Source organism: Pseudochaenichthys georgianus, chromosome 12 (genome assembly GCF_902827115.2).
Source record: "Pseudochaenichthys georgianus chromosome 12, fPseGeo1.2, whole genome shotgun sequence".
In the NCBI taxonomy this organism is placed as follows: Eukaryota; Metazoa; Chordata; class Actinopteri; order Perciformes; family Channichthyidae; genus Pseudochaenichthys; species Pseudochaenichthys georgianus.
The window spans coordinates 19,187,046-19,211,851 of NC_047514.1; the positions used below are offsets into that span (position 1 = coordinate 19,187,046).

At 40.9% G+C, this 24,806-nt stretch overlaps 2 protein-coding genes across 3 annotated transcripts in view; one reads left to right on the top strand and one right to left on the bottom strand.

Annotated features, from left to right (window-relative positions):
• LOC117456275 (nucleoporin p54-like) overlaps nucleotides 1-11,915 on the top strand; it is a 29,424-nt gene extending 17,509 nt beyond the window's left edge. For both annotated transcript variants that reach the window (XM_034096094.2, XM_034096095.2), the window contains 11 exons: nucleotides 61-147; nucleotides 298-456; nucleotides 2,188-2,426; nucleotides 2,507-2,694; nucleotides 3,091-3,287; nucleotides 3,384-3,438; nucleotides 9,015-9,108; nucleotides 9,641-9,748; nucleotides 9,912-10,031; nucleotides 11,089-11,199; nucleotides 11,360-11,915. In XM_034096094.2, coding sequence (XP_033951985.1) covers nucleotides 61-147; nucleotides 298-456; nucleotides 2,188-2,426; nucleotides 2,507-2,694; nucleotides 3,091-3,287; nucleotides 3,384-3,438; nucleotides 9,015-9,108; nucleotides 9,641-9,748; nucleotides 9,912-10,031; nucleotides 11,089-11,199; nucleotides 11,360-11,488 — 1,487 coding nt within the window. In that variant the 3' untranslated portion in view covers nucleotides 11,489-11,915. The remainder of the gene's footprint in view (nucleotides 1-60; nucleotides 148-297; nucleotides 457-2,187; nucleotides 2,427-2,506; nucleotides 2,695-3,090; nucleotides 3,288-3,383; nucleotides 3,439-9,014; nucleotides 9,109-9,640; nucleotides 9,749-9,911; nucleotides 10,032-11,088; nucleotides 11,200-11,359) is intronic.
• A 3,272-nt stretch (nucleotides 11,916-15,187) lies between these two features.
• LOC117456584 (serine/threonine-protein phosphatase with EF-hands 2-like) lies at nucleotides 15,188-22,156 on the bottom strand. Its single transcript, XM_034096511.2, has 17 exons — nucleotides 22,027-22,156; nucleotides 21,914-21,931; nucleotides 21,568-21,695; nucleotides 21,089-21,143; nucleotides 20,759-20,934; nucleotides 20,548-20,662; nucleotides 20,373-20,419; nucleotides 19,923-20,089; nucleotides 19,776-19,812; nucleotides 19,338-19,487; nucleotides 18,890-19,225; nucleotides 18,587-18,772; nucleotides 17,869-18,011; nucleotides 16,817-16,923; nucleotides 16,203-16,366; nucleotides 16,019-16,106; nucleotides 15,188-15,488 (listed from the first exon to the last, which is right to left on the bottom strand). Exons 1-17 carry the CDS (start codon nucleotides 22,076-22,078, stop codon nucleotides 15,304-15,306), a joined length of 2,154 nt encoding a protein of 717 aa, XP_033952402.1. The 5' UTR covers nucleotides 22,079-22,156; the 3' UTR covers nucleotides 15,188-15,303.
• Nucleotides 22,157-24,806: the final 2,650 nt, after the last annotated feature.

Below are 24,806 nucleotides of genomic sequence, written 5' to 3' on the forward strand. Positions count from 1 at the left end.
TTCAACCCTTTTGGAATCACCTCCTCCATCTCACTTGGCATGATTTGCTTAACATTTCAGGTACGTTTGGTGGCTTTGGGGCAGCTGCAACAACTGCACCTGCACCAGGATCCACCTTTAGCTTTAGTACTCCTGCCAACACCACAGGTCAGCAGTGTAACTCTTATTGCTTTTCTTTGTGTATGTTTATGTCAAGGAAATACAAGTTGCGTGCATACAGCGTTTAAAAAAACAAATTTCCAGTAACAAAAAACGTAGGATATTTGTTCTCACTGTTGATACTTTGTTCTGTTTTAGGAGGCCTGTTTGGTAACACACAGAACAAAGGTTTTGGGTTCTCCTCTGGGCTTGGTACCGCGGCTCCTGCTGGGGCAACAGGATTTGGAACTGGATTAGGAACAACAACCCTGGGAGGGTTTGGAGGTTTTAATATCCAGCCCACTCAGCAGCAGACAGGTAAGACCTGGATCTCAAGGACAGCTGTTGTCAATACAGAAAATTCAAGCTTATATCTGAAATTGCTTCTCAGTTAGTTAATTATCAGTTTCTTAGGCAGTATTATCATGAAAATGAAATTAAAAGCACATTTAATAGTCGGCTCGTCACTGACGATAATCACATTGAAGTACGTTTGAGCAGCAAAAGAAACAGGGAATTCAAACTAGGGCTGTGCAATTAATCGTATTTTAATCGCGATTACGATTATGGCTTTCGACGATTATGAAAACAGCATAATTGACAAGATACGATTATTTTTGCCGGGTGCGCTTTCGCCCCTCCCTAAAAGCCCACTCGGCCACGTGGGAGTGACATGTGTTGTGAGTGTTCAGCGCGAGCGAAGATGTCAGAACAAGAGCAGCAACTCGTTAAAAAGAAGGGTAAAACTATTTCCACTATTTGCAAGTACTTTGCCATTACATTTCACATCGCTAAAGATATGTGCCCAGTTAGCACTGTTAGCAACAAGGGCTTTAAGTAACTTGTCAACACGTTGGATAAACGTTACGCGATGCCGTCTCGGTATTATTTCAGCAGGTCTGCGCTGCCTGCACTATATGACAAATGCCGTGGGGAAGTTGAGAGAGATGTGGCTTCAGCTGACTACTTTGCCACCACAACAGACCTATGGTCTAGCCGAGGGGTGCCCAACAAGTCGATCGCGAGATGTGTCTAAAAATAGAACAACAATATTCTGTTTTATCGTTAATGTCCTGTAACATAATCTTCCTGTGCCAGAATAATGCACTTGAACGCATCAAAGCTTGTGATTGGCCGGCGTCACCCCATGTGTCGGGGCGTGGCTGAGGGTCTTCAGTACTGGTGGCAATATTGTCTCCTGCCTGCGCTCATCTCTGAAACCAGACCATGTAAACAGGCTGGTGTTTCTTGCAAACAATCTTTAAGAGATGATGTGAGCAGCCCTACCAGCATTTGCCATGGTGGCCTAAACATTTTTATTTGGTCTTGAATTGTAGTTCAACATTTATTTCCTGTTACTTCTGGAGAATCTGGACCATGACGGTTGGCCAGCCTTCAACGTTTAACTGAGTGGAATAATGAATATGTTTTACCAAAATGTTGGCTATATGTTAAGGAGTTTTCAGTAGGTTGTGACAGTGCACTGCATCATATTTGATTTAATTTATTTTGGTCTAATTTATTTTTATTTATCATATTAATAATATATGTTTAGTATGGTTTTGGAAGTGCGCTCCAACATATTTGTTGATCTTGTTTATTGGTAAAATATTATTTGTTTTAAAGTTCAATAAATGGTCAATGAATTATCGTCAAAATAATCGTGATATCAATTATTGACCCAAATAATCATGATTATGATTTTTGCCATAATCGCACAGCCCTAATTCAAACCATTTCAAAATCCAACCTATAATTCTTTTCTCAGCAGGGTCACACACACAAACTTCCATTACAACTCTACAAACGGTTTACCTCTTATCCCTGCACAGGGCGACAACAATCACATGTTTACAGAAATCAGCATTATTATCGTCATCAATACAAATGTGCAGTTGAAGCAAACATAAAATACTGTTTATTAAGTTGTGACATTTTTGGGGACTTTTGTAGCATTGCCCTGTTAATATAAGACCATAAAGATGTTTCAGGAAATGTAAAGGACTACACAATCTGACGTGATATCTGACCTCACCTGCCCCCTACCAGGAGGCTTGTTCGGTCAGCCGGCCCAGCAGCAGGCCCAGCAGCAGGCTCAGGCTCAGACCACCCAGCTGTACCAGCAGGTCACTGCTCTTTCAGCCCCCACCTTGTTAGGAGACGAACGTGACACCATCTTAGCCAAATGGAACCAGTTGCAGGCTTACTGGGGAACTGGGAAGGGCTACTACAGCAACAACAACCAACCTGTCGACTTCACGCAGGAGAACCCATTCTGCAGGTTCAAGGTAATGACCGATAGTTCATAAAAGTGTACTTTAGGTTCTTTTGAACTTCATCAAATGGTATTTCTGTATTTGTTTCCTAGGCGGTGGGCTATAGCTGTGTCCCAGTGAGTAAGGATGAGGACGGTTTAGTGGCCTTACTTCTCAATAAAAAGGAAGCTGATGTGCGAGCGCAGCAGCAGCAGCTGGTGGAGACTCTTCACAAAGTCCTGGGAAGCAACCAGTCTCTCACTGTCAATGTGGATGGTGTCAAAGCCCTGCCCAATGACCAGTAAGTAACTATAATATGTCATTCAGTACTATTACACACTTGGAAGACAAGGAAATGTAATTGTATTTATGTTCAACATTTCAACGACAAAGCGATTTAAAGTGCTTACAAATAAGCAACACTTTAGCAAACAAACACGTCTTCTGCCTTGATTTAAAGAATTGAGAGTTGCAGCAGATGTGAAGTTTTCTGGTATTTTATTCCCAATAGAAAAAACCGCTGATTGTACATGTTTAGTTTGACTCTGGGAACAGAAAGCAGACCGTTCTGGATGGTTCATAATGTAGCAAAGGATCAGAAATGTATTTTGGTCCTAAACCAAAGCAAGAATTTTAGGTGTAATAAATTCTATAAATCTAAAAAATGTAATTTAAATGTTTGTGTCCTTTGCCCTAGGACTGAGGTGGTCATTTACGTGGTGGAGCGTTCTCCTAATGGCACCTCCAAGCGGATCCCTGCCACCACACTCTTCAGTTATCTGGAGCAGGGCAACATCAAGGCCCAGCTCGCATCGATCGGAGTGGCCATGTCGGGGACGCGCACAGAGCTGTCTCCAGCTCAGCTCAAACAGCTGCTGCAGAATGCACCTGCAGGTAAATGCATAGTTGTGTCATCATCTTGATGATTTTAATTAGTTTGTTGGTGATTAGAAGTTATTTACTTATGAGAATGTTGTCTCCTCTCACTAGGAGTGGACCCCATCATTTGGGAGCAGGCTAAGGTGGACAACCCTGAGCCAGACAAGTAAGTGAACAAAGGGGGTTTATGAACAATGTGATGCCGGGGAGTAGATCCTCAAGATTCTCTAGTTACTGCATTTTAGGCCCCGGCCACACGAGGACGATAACGGTAAACCGCATACGCAATCGCAATAGACACAGGAAAGTTTCTGTCCACACGAGACAGCTCCGTTTAGCTCCAACCGCTGGAGAAGTTGCAGTACATATGCAGAGCCTGTACGGGGCGCTGTAACTTCCTCCACAAAAGCAGCAAAGTTGTAATTGTTGCCCTTCTGTTTATTCTCCGCGGTGGGGGCCAAGGGAACCGGGCAGAGTTTTCCGCCAGTCAACGTGTATTAAAGTTTAAATCTTCCGGACAAAATTATAAAAGTGCCGGTCAAAGGTCTTCTTTGTTATTTATTGAGCTTTAAAACAAATGAATAACAACTCTATATAATAAAATACATGGAGCCTCTCTTTTTCCTCCCTCTCTTCTGACAGCGCCAGTGTCTGTTTCATGCAGCAGCTGATCCAGTCAGTGACCCGGCCGACAGTAAAAATAAACATATTTATAACTAGTTTAGGTAGTTTGAGGGGTAATTAAAATAGGTAAGGGTGATGATCTGACTTGAAGTGTGTGTTTTGCTCCGTTCACCGCCGCATCACAGCGGGAGGAGCTGCAGGTGAGCAGAGCTGCGTGTCTCCGTCCTGTCAGATTAGACTTCACTCGCGTTTAGGTCCATATCGAGAGAAAGATAAATAATCTGAATTCAGTGTGCAGTTTACTTTGACGTGGGGGTGAGCAGCAGAGGTGGGGAGAGGCGGGGCTATTGCCTCATCATTATCAGAAAATGATCGTATAGGACGTACACACGGAGCCGTTGGAACCCCCAGAGCGTTGCGTATGCCGGTCTATCCACCTTGGGATCCGTTATCGTTACGTAGTCGTTTAGTGCCGTATTCGGTCGTCCTAGTGTGGCCGAACGGTCTATATGACACAGAACGGTAACGGAAACGACCGTTATCGTCCTTCTGTGGCCGGGGCCTTAATTTCAACCAACATACTTGCATTTGACCTTCCTGGTTAACACTTACTGTACCAACTGCTTAAATGCTAGCTAAATCAGAGCTAAGATTGTATATAATTCTCTCAAGCCCCATTCCAACTTGAGCGGTGGGCGATATTGAAAAATATAATATCACAATATTTTTCAAGCAGTATCACGATAGACGATATTTATCACGATATTTTTTCATGTCAGTTATTATGGTTATTTTTCACGTTACTTAACAGTACAACCAAGGTAACAAAAAAGGTAACAAACTCAAATAAAAAGGAGTAACAGACCAAAATACCATCAAGCTGGTTTTAATTCTGCAATGAATCCCAGAATGAACAATTCAACAGGAATTTTGATATGGCTTCCTCAGTGTTCAAGTAGGTAGGCCTACACCCTACACAACAAACGTTAACACTGGTTTCTTCACCAAGTAAAGTGCACTCTCTTGCTAAATAAAATAAAATATTCAAGGCACAGTTTCTCAGTATAAAAATGCACTTTCTGTTTTAGGTAGCACTAGTGATGTCACATCAATAAACATGAAAAGGAGAGTAAAACATAACTAAGTAAAACATCAGTGAGCAAAAGTCAGTGCCAAACAATTAAAATGTAAACTTTAGGCTTTAAGTGCAATCAAAGACTTTAGCATAACTGAACATCTGTTTCAAAAGGGAAAAACAATATAAATACCTTTATTGATAAAATATATAAGCCAACAGAATCAACCAAGACAATAAATGAAGTGCAATACTGTGAATCCTGACTAGACAGCTTGGTTTTTACTAACCGTTATCAGAATTTAGTTACTTCGGCATCATTTTGAAGTGTGTATCACAATTAAATCACGATAAAATAGGTTAATTTTGTCGTAGTTCAGGGATGGGCAACTTTGATGGTGGTGGGGGCCACATCATTGATGTACTGGCCACCAGGGGGCCGCAGATTCACTTGGAACACACACAAAAATTCCATGTGTTGTATGTAATTATTAACAAATATACTAAGTCTGACATCTTCATTGACATTTTACAATCAAAGGGAACATCCTCTAATAAGCTCACTAAACAAATATCAGTTCACAGAAATGTTATTTCATTTTTACAAGTGGCATGTTTGTATTGAACAGGTTATTAAACAGTGGAATAAAACTATTTTAAACTATTGGAAAGCACGGAAATTGTGTGTGTATTGAGATTAACCATTAAGATGACATAAACATGAAGTCATGAACACTAACCCAGACAATAGTTGTCTAACTTGAACCTAAAACACTTGTAGCCTGTCTCTGCATTCCCCTTATTCCACAATAATGGGAATGTCAACACAGACACCTGTCAGCCCGCACTCTGCTGTTCCTCAGCGCCACTCCCCCTCCCTCGCGCTGAAATTATGAATGAAAAGCGTAGTAATCATAGATAACACGGCAGGGTCCGGGACAGTTTGTTTTCATCTGATTTCAAATAAACAAAGTCTTGGTTTTAAGAATATTAAACCTGTTCTGCCAAATTCAGATGATAAATATAACTTTTAAGCTTGTAAAGGCATAATTACAAGAGGCAACTTAACGTCACAGCAGGAATAACAACAGCCGGTGTTTCTTGTGAGGGTTTCCCCGGGAAACAAACACAATACTGCGTCACAGATTATTTTGCGGTATTTGAAATCATGTACGCAGCTCGCGACGTAACTAGGAGTCTAGTGCAGTGGTTCCCAAACTTTTTGTGCCCAAGGCACACCAAAGGACAAGTAAAAATCTCAAGGCACACCTATTGTGCAAAATAGCCCTTTTGACACGTGTTATCACTCATATCATGTAAAATATCTGTAAATGTGCATAATTATTTACTAATGCCAAATAAAATGTGACAAAGACAACTATATTACTCATGAAATATTTATTAATGAAGTATTTCAGAAATTAATTTGAAATGTTGTCAAATTAGGCTTCATCAAAGCAGCAACACACTCATTTAAACCAGACAGGTCACAGCATTACAAATGAGACAAAGGAAACTCAGCAGAAATTCAGCACAGAGAACTGGCAATGCAAGGAAGCTGCATTGTCCATGGTCCTGAACTACAAATTATAAATGTAACATTTCAGCAGAGATGGGGTCGTTACTAAAAAAAAAAAAGTAATATATTACATATTACTAAAAAAGTAATATATTACACTACTTCGTTACTCTCTACATAAAGTAACTCGTTACTTTACTCGTTACTTTACTCGCAGGGCCGGCCCGCCCCTCCCTGCAGGCAGATCACGCAGACTGCTAAAGTTTCAAATGTTCTCTTTAGTTCAGTTTCCATTGTCGCATAAGACTGATCCAGATCCTGAATGTTTTCCTATCTGACCATGGCTGTTCTCTGTCTCCTGCTATCTGTATATTTTGCGCAGTCTATCTCTGCTCACTCTGTTGCGTCGGCGTGTTCTCCTGCGTGTTGGCCATGTGTTGCACTGGAACCAGACACCGCAAAGACTTCAGCCGAGCACGTACGAACTGCGCATGCGTGAGTGGCAATAACTCTCCTTACCAGCAGGCGGCGGTAGTGTGTATTCGTCATTCAAAACAGGCAACAACCGGTAGACAGAGAAGAAGAACAGACTGATATAAACAAACAACAAATAGCGTGTGCGGTAGCTCCACTTTAGCATGTGTTCTTTGCAGGTGCTTGTTGAGGTTTGACGTGGTGTTTACAGCAGCGGATAACAGCTTCTGGCCTGCACACAGTTTGCACCTCACCGTCACATTCCTGTCTATTCTTCGGATGAACTCAAAATAATGGGCATACCTCCACCCCTCGAGAGTTATCACTGACTCAGCCATGTTTATGCAGCACTGCACGTGGAGATGTGGACGCGCAAGTCGCGCAGATTACGTACATATAAACCTACAAAGTACTGATATAGTAAATTAAAAAATAATTATTTTTGTGTAGTTGTATATTGCAATAATAACGTATGGTTGTCACAAAATCCCACGGCACAGCCGGACTTGCCTCACGGCACACCAGGACTTGCCTCACAGCACACCAGTGTGCCGCTGCACACCATTTGGGAACCACTGGTCTAGTGGACGGTATCATTTTTTTAAATTAATTACGTGGTTTATAAATTAATCTGAGGGCCGCAAAAAGAGGAGGTGGGGGCCGCAAAAAGAGGAGGTGGGGGCCGCATGCGGGCCGCCATTTGCCCATCCCTGTCGTAGTTGGTTTCCACCACAGTAGTTACATGGATATAAGCCCCGCCCCCTCTCCAGCACGTCCTGTTTGAATCTTTTTTCTCCTGCTCTTAATCAATTATTTTCTTAACTCCCTGCACCACCTATGCAATAAAGAGTAGTGCTGGGGGGAAACGATTATTTTGAAAACGATTAATCGGGCGATTATTTGATCGATTAGTCGACTAATCTCACGATTATTTTTCTGTTCAATTCATAAAAAACGTAATGTAAAAAAAACGTAATGTAAAAAAAAAAAAAAATCACGGTACTGTGTCTCAGGGGATCTTAATATTTAAGAACCTATTAATGTGTTATACCAGATTAACGGAAATAATCTCAGCTAACTGACGATACAAACCATGTTTACCAAAACAAAACACAAGTCTCATAAGAAGCATCTAAATGCCCCCAGAGCGAAAAATGCTAACGGACATTGGCACAGAACTCAAGATAAAAGTACCCTTATTACTTATCGTAGCTGCACATACAAGATATCCGATTAAAGCTGAGGTTCCACAGATTATGTAGGTATATAGTATCATCACTGAGTGATCCGGACTCGCGACAGGGGAAGCAAATAGTCATCACAACACGTACCTTTACAGAGCTTCTAGAGAGATCGTCTCACCACCGTAGCTGTCAATCTGATCAAAAGACGTGTTCAATGGCATTAAAATGAAAAAAAACGCGACTGAATCGGTTAATCCATAGGTTTTTAACGTCTATGTATAAAAAAATGATTGAATTTATAATCCATAATTCCATTTTAATGTAAAAATCGGAGAGCAAATGCTAGCTGCTAATGGTAGCCACCACAGCTAGAACTGCTTGTTGCTGTGGGTGACCCACGTGTGTGTAGCGACGCGTCGCCGCGGAAATATGTCGTCGGCGATATTTTGAAGTCGACGTGTCGCTACAGCACTGATAAAGAGCTACTCGTTTTACGCGTTTATCCTAATTGGATGCACGTTTTCATTTAAAAGAAGCTTCACTCAAGCAAGTCAGTGCTTCATATTTTATGAGGTTAGTGTTATACATTTTTTCAGATTTGGGTGTTTGCAGCCGCTGCCTAGACTTCCTATATATATTGAATTAAAGTTCAATTAAACAGCCCTTTTTTCTCTAGAGATTTAAAAGTGTTTCCACATGTCACTCATTATTTCAACAAAATAATAATAGATGGCTCTGACATGCTTGAACATTGTCCATTATGCACTGCTTTTCTGCCTGTTGCTTTTCTGCAAAAAAAAAAGACATTAAGTAACATTATGTAGAAATACATGTTTTCATTTCATTTAATTAAAAAATGTGTCCAGACTAATACCAGTGCCCATGGTGGGTTTCAAGGAGCTCCTTCGCAGGCTGCAGTTCCAGGAGCAGATGACCAAACAGCACCAGACCAGAGTGGATGTAAGTGAAAACACTGCTGTCTGTTTTAGCTCTCCAAATGTCAAAGAAAGACTCGCTGGCCATGGGCACAGTGCCTTCTGATAATCAACAAAGGTATTTTGAACCAGAGTTTGTGGTGTCAAGGACAGAGTACACAGATGTCCAATAAATGCTGCCAACAGGTTGTTTATAGCCAAAATAAATATTATAAATACAGCCACAAGTGTTTACTTTTGTGTATCAATGCGAATCTCTTTTTGTGTCTTTTTCCCTATTTTAGAGAACTTCGGGCTCCATTTCTTGCATGAAAGGACCTTTTATTAACAAGCTTCATTAATATTATAGTGGCAAGGGGAACTCGCCACTCACTATTTGTTGAGGGATACTGTGTGTAGGACTGAGTTGAAAAACTGAACATAGTTTGTTGTTGAGCTAAATTGTTTTCTATTAAAAATGTTATCGGTGGAGAAATGTCAAAAATGTTAATAATTTACCTCCCTTCCTTTTTCCCACACAAATACTCTCCACAAAAACACCCACACATGGACTACAGATTATTTCCGGTGACATTAGTGAACTGCAGAAGAACCAGGCGACAACAGTGGCCAAGATTGCGCAGTACAAGAGGAAGCTGATGGATCTCTCTCACAGGGTGCTGCAGGTAGCTGCTCTCTTTGTTCAGCCACATTTTGTTGGTTATTGACAAGGTCTGTGATAAAAGACATGTCCCCACTTAGAGTTTGAATGCCCAGGCACTGTCTGTGTGTCCAATATTTTTCTTTGATATTGATCACTCCTCCCTCCCATCCCTGTTTTCCTGCCAGGTGCTGATCAAACAGGAGATCCAGAGAAAAAGTGGCTATGCTATCCAAGTGGACGAGGAGCATCTCAGAGTTCAACTGGATACCATTCAGTCTGAGCTGAATGCGCCCACGCAGTTCAAGGTAAGGGTGCCTAAACCAGTGCCGGTTCTAGACCAATTTGAATAGGGGGTGCCAGGCTGGGGCCAGTTATTTCATGAGAGGGGCACAATAAAAGCGGGTTACAGAGACAGTATAAAGTTATTGTGTAAAATAAACATAAAATACAGTAATTGGTATTTGTTTTTGTAAAGGTATTTGTTTTAGTACATTTAAGTTACATTCCTTTTGTTTCAGTGTTTTTTTTCATTTAGAGTATTTGTTTTAGTAACTTTAAGTGACCATTTAATTAAAACACATAAACAGTATTTGCTTTTATATGAAGTAATGAACAGTTTAATCTCCATTGTACATCTGGGTCTCTGATTTGATTTAGTTCCAATAAATTGTAATATTGTAACCTTTTTTTGGAGCGGTGCCACGGTGGTCCCTGGTCAGTGTTACGGGGGCAATGGCCCCTGTTGCCCCCGCCCCCCTAGAACCGCCCCTGGCCTAAACCAAACAAGTTATACATGCATGCTGACCGTGGACATTTTTCCATCCATCGAGCTCTTAGAATGTAAATCAGGATAAAAAGGGTTTACTCTGTTTGAAAATGATATATTACCAAAACAAATTGGTTTTCAACAATTAATTCAATATCCTGTAAGTTGGTAGATAACTTATAAGTTATTCAGGAAATAAAACAGTTTTTGTATTGGTATTATTTTCGCTAACCCTATCTGGTTACATTGCAATTATTTCTTTGTATTTATTATGTAAGGTGTCCTTTGAAGGTTTCAACGAACTAAAGTGTTTACATTCAATGTTGCTCCCCAAAATGCAGGGTTTTTTTGTTTTAAGTTTGAAACCTGCATTGTTAACATCCATGTTTGCTAGCAAGCATTATTACTCTTTACTGCCTTTGCCAACGCATAATGTGACACCATTAGCGGTCATGAGTTGTTGGCCATCCTTGAGATAAACACATGTGGCCTTTTAAGCTTCATTTCCATCAAGTTGTATTTTTGGCTTGTCAATCCAACGCTTGGGACAAAGTCTTTGGTGGATATTTTACAGTATTTGTGTTTTTCTCTTCCAGGGTCGGTTGAATGAATTAATGTCTCAGATCAGGATGCAGAATCACTTTGGAGCTGTGAGATCAGAAGAGCGATACAGTGTTGATGCAGACCTCCTCAGGGAAATCAAACAAGTGAGTCGGCAGTTTACAAAATGCATCTTGTTTTAACGTCTTTGCCCTGTAACTGTGGAATCCAGACCTCTGAAAGCACAGTTCCCAAGTAAAGCAAAAGTGTTTTCTTTTTCCTGTTGGGCATAAACGGTAACATTTCTTTCTTGTCTGTCCCTCTCAGCACTTAAAGCAGCAGCAGGACGGGTTGAGTCATTTGATCAGTGTCATCAAAGATGACTTGGAGGACATTAAACTCATAGAGCACGGCCTGAGTGACAGTGGACACATGAGAGGAAGCATCCTGAGCTGAGTCTACCCTGCCAACACACTCATACACATGCCCCGACTCAAAATAAATCCTATAAAAAGCTGTCCTGCCTTTCACCAAGACGAGTCATATTATCCTTTTTGTCATGGGAGCAACAAGGTCATGACAGAGGATCTGAATTTGGAGTAGTTACACTCTTGATCAGCATTTGATCAGGCCCCACTATCTGTACCAACAAAACAAGGAAGGTTTATACCGAACTGATAAAGAGTGGAAAGAATCATCATCGTCTAACAACATCTGGCCTACCTAATGTTTAATCAGATTATGCATATGTGACTGTTTGAGTCTGCCCTGTGAACAAATCTTGGGATTGAGTGTGTTGTGATTGAATACATTGTAAATACAACTTTGTATTTCTTTTTTTATGCCGTTAGAATGTAATAAATGTCAGTTAAATTGTCAACAAGTTCTTCACTACATCCCTTTCCTTGCAAACTTAATATAAAGGTAGGGCTGTACCGAACGTCACCTTTGTATCACTTTTACATTTTCTGTTAAGGTGAAGCATTGGTGGCCTTACATGGTTTTGTGACGTTATAACCCTTAAAATATTCATAAAATTGAATGAGTTAGTCTTTTCAATAAATCAACTTTCTTTTAATGAAGATCTTGAGGGTAACCTTTGTGTATGACAAGCTGGAGAGCAGACCGTTTTTGACCGAATATATTTCATTTTCTAGTTCTTTTGATTTTTGGAAATTATAATATTCTATATTCAATACATTTTGAGGTTGTTTCCTTTAAGGTTGGGATCATAAGATTAAGCAGACACCACTGAAATCTTATCCAAAAATTATAGTTTTGAATAATATTAATGTAGCCTAATCTTATCTCTTAACTGTGCAGCAATATTGGGTTTAAAATTAAATAATGCACCAAAATTGTGTTTTAGAATTTAAACGTCATCATTATGAATGAGGCTTCAAACTATTCGGTAAAGCCCTAAAAGGTAACTTAATTATTTTAGTAATTGCTCTGTGTGACAAATATAGTAATGTTGTTTGGCTTCTCATAAGGGACATATCTCATCACCTGTGTTTACTTGCAGACGAGCCCTTTCCAACATCTCATCTAAGTCCTGCTTGAGTTGATAGGATTAATGTCCTACATTCCAACTGATTGACAGTTGAACTGATTAACCAGCTACCCAAAGATGTTATCCCCTCGTGCATTAGAGTCCTCGAAATGACACTGGTCACGCTGACTCAAGTGACATCACTTAAGGACATTTATTAGACATTGCAAAGACTTGTCTTTAATGCAACCTATTTCAGAAAAGCATTAGCACTCCATCACTCTTGTAAACAGACTTTAATGTGTAACATCGGTGGGTTTCTTTCATTCATAACTTTCTCTGACCAGCTTTATCCATGAGTTAAAAACATAAATCCTAAGGATACTCTAATTTGTGAGATAAAAAGGTTACAAAAAATAACATCCACGTCCAGACGTAGACAATATGTAGGTTCAGGGTTTCCCACACATAGACTATACTTGGGCGGGCAGCCCAGGTATATTAACGGCCGCTCAAGTATATTTCGCGACCCATTTAGGTTTTTTTTTATATATATAATTATTATTTTTTTTATTCGTCCTTGACCACGACACCATCTGCAATCGATTAACTTGTGGACAATGATCCCTCGCTCCCTTGCACTGATCTCGCCTCCTTCTGGCCTGTTAAGTGGCCTGCCTCACACAAGGTGACTGGCTGTCCACATGATGTGGCCTGCCGACATGGCCACTGTCATCCATCCATCCATCCATCTTCTCCCGCTTATCCGTGGTCGGGTCGCGGGGGTAGCAGTTCCAGCAGAGAGCCCCAAACTTTCTTTTCCCTGGCGACATCAACCAGCTCTGACTGGGGGATCCCAAGGCGCTCCCAGGCCAGCGAAGAGATATAATCCCTCCACCTGGTCCTAGGTCTACCCCTTGGTCTCTTCCCAGCTGGACGTGCCTGGAACACCTCCCTAGGGAGGCGCCCAGGTGGCATCCTAACTAGGTGCCCGAACCACCTCAACTGGCTTCTTTCGACGCGAAGGAGGAGCGGCTCAACTCCGAGTCCCTCCCTGATGACCGAACTTCTCACCTTATCTCTAAGGGAGACACCAGCCACCCGGCGGAGGAAACCCATCTCGGCCGCTTGTATCCGCGATCTCGTTCTTTCGGTCATGACCCATCCTTCATGACCATAGGTGAGGGTAGGAACGAAAATGGCCCGGTAGACGGAGAGCTTTGCCTTCCGGCTCAGCTCCCTTTTCGTCACAACGGTGCGGTAAAGCGACTGCAATACCGCTCCCGCTGCTCCGATTCTCCGGCCCATCTCACGCTCCATTGATCCCTCACTCGAGAACAAGACCCCGAGATACTTGAACTCCTTCACTTGGGGTAAGGACTCATTCCCTACTTGGAGTGGCCACTGTCATACAGATCATAAATCAAAGCCCTTGATTGGTCTCTGTGTGTCATTCAAGCTCGGGATAAGCTCAGCTCAGGTGAGGTAAAGGACTCTCTGAGTGTTTAGATAGTTAACTTAGTCTAAGTTCTCAGTGGGTCTCAAACGGTGTGGTCACCATTTATGTAAACACATATTTCCATTTGAGAGGGTAGTGATTGGTCTAATGGATAGCGAGGTGGGCTGAAGATCGGAAGGCTGTGTGTTCAAATCCCGCGAAGAACACCACCACTAGTGTGCCCTTGAGTAAGGCACTTAGCCCTTAGTTACTCCAGGGAGAATGTCCCTGTAATCGGTCATTATAAGTCGCTTTGGATAAAAGCGTCAGCGAAATGAAATGTAATGTGATTAGTAAAATATGCATGAATAAATAAATAAAAAGTTAACTGGGTGAAAAAAGGTAAGATACACTTTTAAAACTTGTTGAGAGAAAACTAGTCTTTGCTGCTGCCTCAAAGAGGATCAGGGGGAGAGGAGGGAGGCTGATTCAGGAGCACAGACACACTCACAACTATAAATGAACCAAAAATAAATTAATAAACAAGTTTCAGTGTTTTTTTCATATTGGAAATGGTATGTTATTGGTTATGGCCATGATTTTATGATTATTGAAATGTATACAGTTCTGTTTAATATAGGTGTTTCCATAGATCTAGTCTCTTTATTTTTCCATCAAAATGCACCAGATTGATGCATTTAACTCCAAAATAAAATCTTACCGGGGGGGCATGCCCCTGGACCCCCATAGAGGATTTGAGGTTGACCCCCACTAAAAATCACATGGATAGGTTCCTAAATACATTTTTTTTAAGTAACCCATTTCCATGTGTGGGTAGTAGATTTAAACTATAGGGCTATCATTATGGGCCCTGCCTGTACCTGTTCGCTCTGCCATCGCGTGAAGGGTCTGCTAACAAGCGACCAACAGAAAGGTTAATGTTGTTGCACGTCACCTCACCCCCCCCGCTAACACCATCCCCCCAAGTATATTTCAGGTATGTGGGGAAAAGATCTGTGGGAAACACTGGCAGTTAATGGACCAGCACCAGAGGTTTTCCCATACACACAGGCGTTGGAGCTGTTCTTCATGAAATCCCAGAAGGATGAAGTGCTCTGAAAAACAGTGCCATCTTTGCGCAAAATGATTATACAGGAATGAAAAGTCAATAAATAAACATGTTGTTAAAACTTTTTTTTCAGATCTGTGGGAAACACTGAGGTTGATCTCATGAGGTCAAATGTATGAGATAGTACTCAACATTTGAATTTCCACAGGTTTTCCAAATCGGTTCTCGGTGTTTTCTATGCAGCAGGTACAGCTCCTGGTCCAGGTCCAGACTCAGTTATGTGCTGATATGTCCACCAGCCTGAAAGCCTCCAGGAACTCATTGATGTCGATGCTCCCGTCCTTGTTGAAGTCGATGCTCTGGGCCAGGTCTGCAATAGCCTTGGCACTAATCTCTGTCTTCAGATGAGAGCGCAGGAGTTCCCAGGTCTGATGAAACTCCTTGAAAGAGATTAAACCTGAAAGGAAACACAAGGAGGATGTAGTTGAACAACTTTTGTAGCATATATAGATATCTAGTGTGACTGCATGCCTTGCATTTTGATGATTAACTTAAAGTTGGAAGGTGTTTTAATGAAGAATGAACAAAGAGCGAGTGTTTAAGATTTATATAAAGACCTTTTATTACAGTCTAGAAACAGAAGACTTATCTTCCCACTGTTGTAGACATTTGTGAAATGTGACCAGCTGTTAGACAGAAAGACAAAGAGGCTGTGAGGGTGTGGTGATTTGAGCTTAAAGCTAATGTGATTATGCAAACTCGTTTATTAATATATGTATTCTACTAGATTGATAACACAAGGTGGAAAACCAGGCGTCAATCAAAATCAGTAGGGTTTTATCTTCTTGGGAACATCCAATAGTTCTTGAGATATTTCAGTTTGGACCAGAGTAGTGATACCAAATCATTGACTTTCATGAAGTCAAAGCTGCAAGAGAAAACAAAAATGATCTTTTCAGTGGGATCCAAGTGAAGCTGTTTACTGACCTGAGTGATCTGTGTCTATGATCCGGAAAATGGTTTCCAGATTGGAGTGGTTCTTGTACATCGTATCCAGGATACTGTTATCTGAGATCTGAAATGGGAGAAACGAATATTGCTAATCTGTGTCAGTCTTACATAAACGGTGAGGAAGAAGGATATATATCGGATACGAGTTTTAAAGGCTGACCTCTAATTTGGGTTCAGTGATTGAAAGCTCCTTTATCCACTGCTGGTAGTCCATCATGCCATGCTGGGTGCTGCTGACAAGCTGAGGGCGCAGCACCCTCCAGGGCAGACCCAGATTCAGGACTCTCTCTGTGGAGCTAGCCCAGTGCGTCACAGAGATCATCCCTGAGGCACAGATAGAAATATACAGTAGAGTTCAATTCATTTTGAATAACTAACACAATAAGCTTCCTCTTGAGTGTTGGGGTATTTTTTACAAGCCATAGGCCATGTGGCTAGTCTTAATGAGTTTCTTTACTTTGACTTGACAGTAGTAATCTATTATGCTCACAAAATCTACATTCTAGATCGTCTTTATATCATCACTATTTTTGGGATTTTATTTAGCATACACTATATTATGTTCTCGTTGTCCCCTATGTCAGGTACATATCAGACTGCTGCAAAAATTCCATGTCAGTCCTACCAAATCAGGTTTACCAGTTGTTCACCTTTGTCCAACGTATAATCCTGCAATTTGGTTATTTCCCTGCTTTGAGTTTGATGGATCAGACTTAAGTGGTGGTAAGAGAAACTGCCCGAAAAGTGTAACGATCTATCACTGCTGCTCAGTACCTTTGTTGTTAGGATCAAACTCCTGGAAGGCACTGATGAGATCAGACCTATGTACGAAAAGTTGTTCCCTCAGAGCTTGCAGAGCGGATCTCTCCGTCCACCCAACACTGACAAAAAAAGGAAGATTATTTTTTCAGTAAATCTTGGAATCACTGGGAAATAAACTGATCATGATGTGATCATACGATCTCAATATTTTTGCGATGTTAATACAAATACATCTTTTGATGCTCCTGAACACATCATCGGTGATGTAACCAGGGGTTATCGGGTGTTTCGGTTCTTTCGACATCATACACTCTTACCCTGGCGATGGCCTCTGGGATGGGTTTCACAACCTGATCATAGCGCAAGGCCCTGGCAAAGAGCCACTGGGCAGCTGCTCAGGATGGGCTCCAACGTTCCCATGCCTGGGCATGCCGGGTATTCCACTTTGCCCCAGGTGAAGAGGTTCGAATGGCTGTACAAGATAGGGTACACTACCTGGACCAGGACTTTGATTTGTTGAGGTACTGCCCGTCGAAGATCAGTCAATGTGACTTTACGGTCCATGGCCTGCTCCCACCTCGTCCAGGCCCCTTGCTGCCTCAGGCCAACCGCTCTGCTAGTCCGCTCCTCCTCAACTGCTGCCCTTACTTCCTCCTGTACCAGCCTGCGCCTCTCTTCTCCCTTGGCCTTGTCGTACTGGGGGGTTCTGAAGGTTCCCAGTCCAGCTCTCCCCTGCATCAATGTTCCCACTATTGCTTTGTGGTGGATCTGAGACTTTGCTTGCAAAAAAGCTTTGTCGGCTCTCCACTTCCTCCCACTTTTTACTTCCACCCCTGCCTGTGCCTCCTTGGGGTCATTGGAGTCCTTATATATTATTACCTCTATGGTTCGAGTCAAGTCCTACAGGGACTTCAGGAGCAGATGGAGTTCGGTGTTGTTTCCGTACAGGGTGATACTGCTAAGGCTTCTTGGCAATCACAACCACCTGCTGTAATATCACTCAACGGAAAGTATTACAAATGCAGTTCTGTCATTCTGATGTCTGTGCTGCCCTGTCTTTGTACCTTTGTCTCAGGGTGAGCTCTCTGCATGTGGTGCTGGCCTGATACTGAATGAAGTGGGGGACCAGGTCAGGTCCCATTCTGATGAAGGCGCCTCTGTTGCTGCCCACCTCGTAGTAATTAGACGCTGAAAATATAGTAATCACCTAAATGCAACATAAGAGTCAATACCGTAAGTCTTAACATGAATAGTAAACGTGTAGAGATATGCTGTTTGTTAATCACTAATTTCTAATTGCTTTCAGATTAAATGTTTAATTAAAAGGAAAAACAACCGCACAACCGCCATTTTGTACTTTTTTCTTAATTTCCTGTTTTTCATCTCCTGTCATACTCAACAAAGCTACTCAAAACCTAAAAGTACGGAAGAACAAAGTGGATTTGATGAAAGTATCATTTTAAAATCTAATTCCACTATTGTATAATCATCTTCCGTATATTTATGTTGTATTTCAGTAAATAATTCAACATCAATTTTGCCCCGTACTCATTTTGGTGTTCAATTACCACATTACAAATATTTGTGTTTTGAGTAAATGCTAATTACATCTTTGAAAAAGGAAAAACTATGTTTTAACACGTGGAAAGTTGTAATGTTTTAAATAAATTCAAATCAACATTTACCATTTAATAGAGTCCTTTATGGGCTTCCATACTAAAGTACCTGTTCCCATAGTCAGTATTGCAACTTAAACTCTTTCTTGTGTGTCTTCGTGCTCACCCTGCGGTTGTGGCAGAACTCGTATCCGTCCTGTTTGCACTCGTGGGAGCGGATGAGGAGCTGCAGGTTGTTTCTTCGCAGCACCTCCTCAGTGACATCTGGCCCCCAGTAGCAGCCTCCGCCTCGCACCTCATTGGGAATGCATCCATTTTGAGGCATTGGGTCACTCCACAACACATCCACTATCTGGGAAGCCAAATGAATCGGTAAAAAAGTCAGTGAAATAATAAAATGTGTGCATTATGGAGCAATACTACATGTTGAACATCTGCCAAAACATTAACAACCACTGAGACCACCTACTTGTTTCCACTCATCCAAATCTGTCTCTGTTGTTTTAGACTCCAGGTATGAGTCAGACTTCTTCAGTTCACATCTGGCCTGATCAAACCCAGACAGCCTGCACCTGCTATTTAGCTTCTCATCCACCGACAAGTCTAGCTTACTGCACACAGGGGTGTTGTTGAGCGAACGGCGTGGGAGGTAGTGCCTGTGATCCGGGGCCGAGCTGTGGTAAGTCAGAGAACACACTCGACGCCGGCCTTCCACCTGACCACAGGCCTCTCTTTCCCTGTTTTCGTTCATCTTAGTCATACAGCCATGGACTTTCATTTTAGGAGGCCTGAGAGCCGATGCATACTGCAAACATTCAAAAATACACTTGGTATGATGATCATGATAACAATTCTTCATTTGCTGCCTGTAAATTGCCCCACATACACACATGTTATTATCCCTGAAGCCATCTTACTTTTTGTCTGTCCACTCTAGCTATCTTGTCAAGGTCTGTGGTGTCAGAGATCCCACCGTGCACAATCAGCACTTTGTTATCAATCACTGTGGCCAAAGGTAGCCAGCTGAAAATCATCTGGAGGAGCTTTAGGATCTTCTTGCCATGCACCTGCAGAACAAAGCGAGCCATAAAGTGAGTTCTTAATATGAACTCTTTATTTTATTCATTTGGGCACATTCAGATGCAGACTAAAACAGGAGTAAAAGTGTATTCACTATTTATAGTTGGGGATTAATAGACATTTGGTATTATGTGAGCTAATACGCAAGCAGGCATTGGACTAACTGAGTCAAACTACATCATGATGATGCAACATGTCCCCCAGGGTTGTAAATAGTCTTAGTACAACAACATAGGACAATACGTTGAGTTGAATGCAAATCAAACAAAACCTACCCTGTATTTTCCCAAAACTTCTTTAGTGAAGCCATATCTGAAGAAAACACACATTAACAACTAGGTTAGTGTACACACCAGCTGTAGGTTGAATATAATAAGAATGAAACCATATACAGTGTGAGCATTTTGTGATTGGCCTCTAACCTCAGATTAACAATGTGGTCCTCATGGTTTCCTCTGTTCAGATGGACGTCATTGGGGTAGACCAGCAGGAAGCCGAATAGGGTGAGAAGGATCTCTAAAGAGTTTTTACCACGATCCACAAAGTCTCCATTAAAAACATATGGTTTATCAGAGGACGGCAAACCGTTCTGAAAGGGGTACAATAAGATGACACCTTTTATTAAGTATAACAAAATGTGTGGTGATGCAGCAGAAAACCAGAAATAAGTACAGAGAAATACAGAACCAACATATGAACAAGAATAATCAAAATAGGAAGTTAATACTAGTACAAGAGTAGAAACTATACTATACGAGAATGGTCTATACAAGAGCAATTAAAGGCACTTTGGATTAGTATGATTAGAGAGAGTAAGGTGTTGAAATGAACATCTCTGTCTGACAATTTGATTAATTGAATGTAATGAGTACCTTGTAGAATATCAACAACAGGTCTTCAAGGTGCCCGTGTAGATCCCCTGGGAAAGAGATAAATAATGAATTCATATTTGTTACAGTGTAACTGCATGCTCAAGAGCGTTAAGAAAATAATGTGGGAGAAAAGATCTGAGAACAATATATACAGGAAAGGCCTGCTGTTGAGTACCGCATATGGTAATGGGCTTTGGATGGCAGGCGATGACGTGACTGATGTTGGGGAAAGTTCTCAGAAGTCTCCAAGTCTCTCCAAGAAGCTGCAGAACATATCGAGCATGAAGCTGCTACTAGAAAACAAAGAAAGTGTGTATAAACCGAGCACAGAGGAGAAAAAGCAAACCTTGGATTGAACACCTTTGGGGATATACTCATGTACTTACTTCTTTGTGCTTGAAGGCCTCCACCAGCTTTGACACCCCACAGAACGTCATGGGGAACGTCAGATGGGGGCCTGTGTAGCTTTTTGTCACCTCAATGCTCTTGTAGCAAAAATATCTCTCCCACTCTGTGTCAAGACAGATTTCATTCTTACGAAATATGTGGGATATAAGGTTTCCTATGGTAAAGGTGTAGAGAGGAAGTGAAAAAGTAAGGGCAAACCCACATTATGTTTCTCAGCAGATAGTAGACTGGTTAAACTCAGATGATCTGACTGTCAGTAATCTAATGAAACCTACTCTGCATCAGTGAAGAGTTGAGGTCTGTTTTACTTTCACTGCTGGCTGGGGTGAAGTGGTCCATCAAGAAGCCAAAGTAATTGTAGAGCTGCAGGAAGAAAAAATACATGTTGTTTAATTTGTTGTCTTATTTTGAAATTGTCAAATCAAAGTACTGGAAAAATGACATTTTAGATAAAAATGTTGGGGCCACTAAGGTTATTGTAATAAATCCCAGATGGACCATGGATGCGGAATATCTCTGCCATCCATCTTGTAATGATTATTATTTTTCAATCAAATTTATATATTTTTCACTCTGAACCACAAATGTCAGCCTCATGGTGGTGCTGGAAGGTCTGGAGATCACAACGTTGGTAAGAACTATCCTCTTGGGTCCATGAATGTCTGTTTTAAAATGTAATGGCAGTACATCCAATATTTAAAATGTGTATTTCTTACCGACAGCCTGATGTTGCCATCCACAAGGCTTCTAAATGTTGGTGGGTAAGACGAGTTCTGTCAGTGCTCACCTTGATCTGGTCTTGCTCTCCTGCATATTCGATAGACTGGAAGATGTTCCACGTGCACCTGCGTCTCATCTCCAGCCGTGCAACATGCTGACGGTACCAGCGCTGGATCAACAGAGCCGCACTGATCGCTGCAGATTAGGAGACAAGACGGAAGCACTAGGACATAACCATGCTGAGGTAACCTTCCTCTTCCACTATGAACACATTCATAGACTAACTGTGATCCATTCTGCAAGACTTACCAGTGGCAGCTTCACAGAGTGCATACAAATCGAGTAGAAAAGTGAGTTAAAATTATTTGTTGAGACTTTTGTGTACATATGTGATGGAGTAAACATATATTTACCTGGAACTGAGATGGACTCTAAAAATGAAAAATAGCAATGACACTGACATTAAATTATTGCGTAAAAAGGTACATTTGACTCTGGAATTTCACTGGAATAATAAAGGCAGCACCTTTGTGAAATGTTTTCAGCAGTGGTTCAGACTTTCCCAGACCACATCCCATGATCCTGTGCTGTCTTCACTGTCAAAGAAAAATATACTCTCATGTGTGAGTGTGAAATGTCTGACCTTGTGTTTTGCAAGCTGCGAAATATTGAAATAATAAACTTTTATAAACAACAAAACACATTTCCCTGTTTTGTCTGTTTCACTAGAGATTTTTGTCATAACTCTTTGACTTTTTGTAATAAATCAATTGGACAATCAAGTTAACAGTTAGGAGTAAAGCAAATGGAAAAAGACACACATACTTGATGTTTTAAAACATAATGGCAAATGTTTGCATGGACTACACACTTCAGCATTTCAAGTTTAAGTAATGTTTCCCAACCTTTTTTAAATAGAGCATTCAACAGTAGAAATAAATGAAAAAGCACCAGACTGGCCGAAAAACCCTTACCTGTTCACGTTACCTTTCTTTCAATATCCCCCTCACTTCTTCTGGACCTTTAAATAAAACTTTCCATTTTGTATGCCCCAAACCAGCCAGCCAAATTATATTTGTTTAAAGAAGAGAAAAGGCAGATATGTAGCATGTGTTATCACTCCATTCATTTCCAAGGCCCAGCAACACAGGTCCCACTGTCTGTAATGTTGTAGTTAGATTTCCCCTCTTGAAGCTACACACTCTCGTCCACCAACACACACATTGGCTCAAGTCTTGTAAATATCAAAGCCAAGTGTCCTGCACAAGCCCTGTGATCACTTTAACAAAACAAGATGCAAGTGGATTAGGATTAAACATTACTACGGCTGTCATGTACGCTGAGTAAACGGATGAGGGCTCTGATAAAGGGCAGTATCTGTTTTTAAATCTTGGCCTCGATGCAAGACCTGTGTCCTCCCTGTGACTAATGAATAATAACATCAATGTATCTCCATTAGTGGTTAATTGGCCGTGGCTAGCCTGGATAGATAGACTTTAACATTAAATATATCATAGTACTAGTCATAGCACCCTTTATATTCAATACAACTCGTACAAATATATACACAAAATTATCAAATAAAATAAAAAGGTGGCAAACAGAAACAGTCCTCCTTTTACTTTCCTCATGCATGTAAGTGAAGCAGTCATACAACAAGTAGAACACACCAATCAAGGTTGAAGGATTGTAAATGTAACATTATTGGACAAGATATTAAACAATACCGCTTCCAATTATGAGATTCCATAAACTAATAATTTGGGTGCTGTACAATGAGTCTATTGAATTGAATTGTTGCAGCAGGTGTTCTGTCTATCCACAGTCATTATGTTCAAGTCTTGTCGGGCACAAATGAAATCTTAATAGCAATATTTCCCACAGAATGAATCTCCTGTAATGTAGCTTTCTATCTCGCTACACCAAATCCTGCCACATTTTTAATAGTGTTTTGTTGAGATTCATCCCAAGAATGTCCTCTGTGTTGTGTGCTTGTGAACATCTGCATGGTGCTTTCTCCGCAGCCCTTGGCCTATTTATAAAGACTCTCTGTGATCCCAGCCAGCAGCAGCAGCTGCGGTGGTGTGACTCCCAGCTGTAGTAGAACAAGGACATTGTGGGAGACGTCTGATACTCAAGGACTCCGCTCATGTATAGGTGGTCGAAAACTGCAATATTCCACAGTGACCTACAGTAAGGTGACCAATGCGTTATTATAAGAACAACCGACAATTTTGCACATTTTTGTTAGTGAAAAACAAATCCCATGAAAAAAAACCTATACATTTGTTTTTGGTTTGTATTAACAGAAACATGACATAAATCCATAAAAACAACTTCACAGTGAAAAATAAACCAAACTGCTGCCTCCTGATAAAACACATTAAGAGCAGGCTTAACAGCTACACAACAAAACATAAACAAATTAAAGATTTGAGATAAATATATATTTATCTGTATAATATATATATATTCTATACAATCTATCGCTAGTTAGAAAGATAGATGCATCAAATTATTTATTAAAAATAAATGGAAAATGATTTTGTGTAAAAACCTATAAAACCTCTCTGATACAAGACACAAAGATGGCTGCCTTATGGGCCATCAGAAATAATTTGATGTAACAGCTGATATAGATATAGAAATATATGAAATATCCCCGGAGTTATCCTCTAAGACTTTATTTTTATCACCATTGTTGAGACCTGATGATCATTTCAGCGCTCAAACCTTCACAGTGTTGTTTAGACCTGTAGGAGGTCTTGTGCAAGAACACAAGACACACTTGTGTTATTATGCCTGTTATTTCACACTGACTGCAAGAGTATTGCCATGTCTTGTACCAGCCTGTACCAACAATTCCTGTGGCACTGCCTATTATGATTTGTTGTACCCTCCAGCAGTAAAACCGTGTTCTTTGGTGCACCATGCACATATTGCTGTGACCCAGTTTAGTCCACAGTGAGTTAGTAGTCTCTGATTAAAGGGGCCTTAACGACTTTAAACTCCGTTCCTTGCTTGCCTCTCAACTCAGGCTCGTGTTTTGCTCTTTACTCTCATAGAGATGGATAGTTGAGCATGTATGATACTGGTAGTGTGGAATAATATGGTTTAAACATGTACAATACACTATGAGTGGCATCAGAAGGCCCAATGAACCTTTTTTTGTTGAAAGAAGTTTAAAAAAAAGAATATGTTCATTGGGGAATATGTGAACGTTTATTCACTGACTATTTGAAGATGTTTTTGCATCTTTTACTTTGTGTAGGCAAAACCATATTCTTGATTTCAAATCCTCCCTAA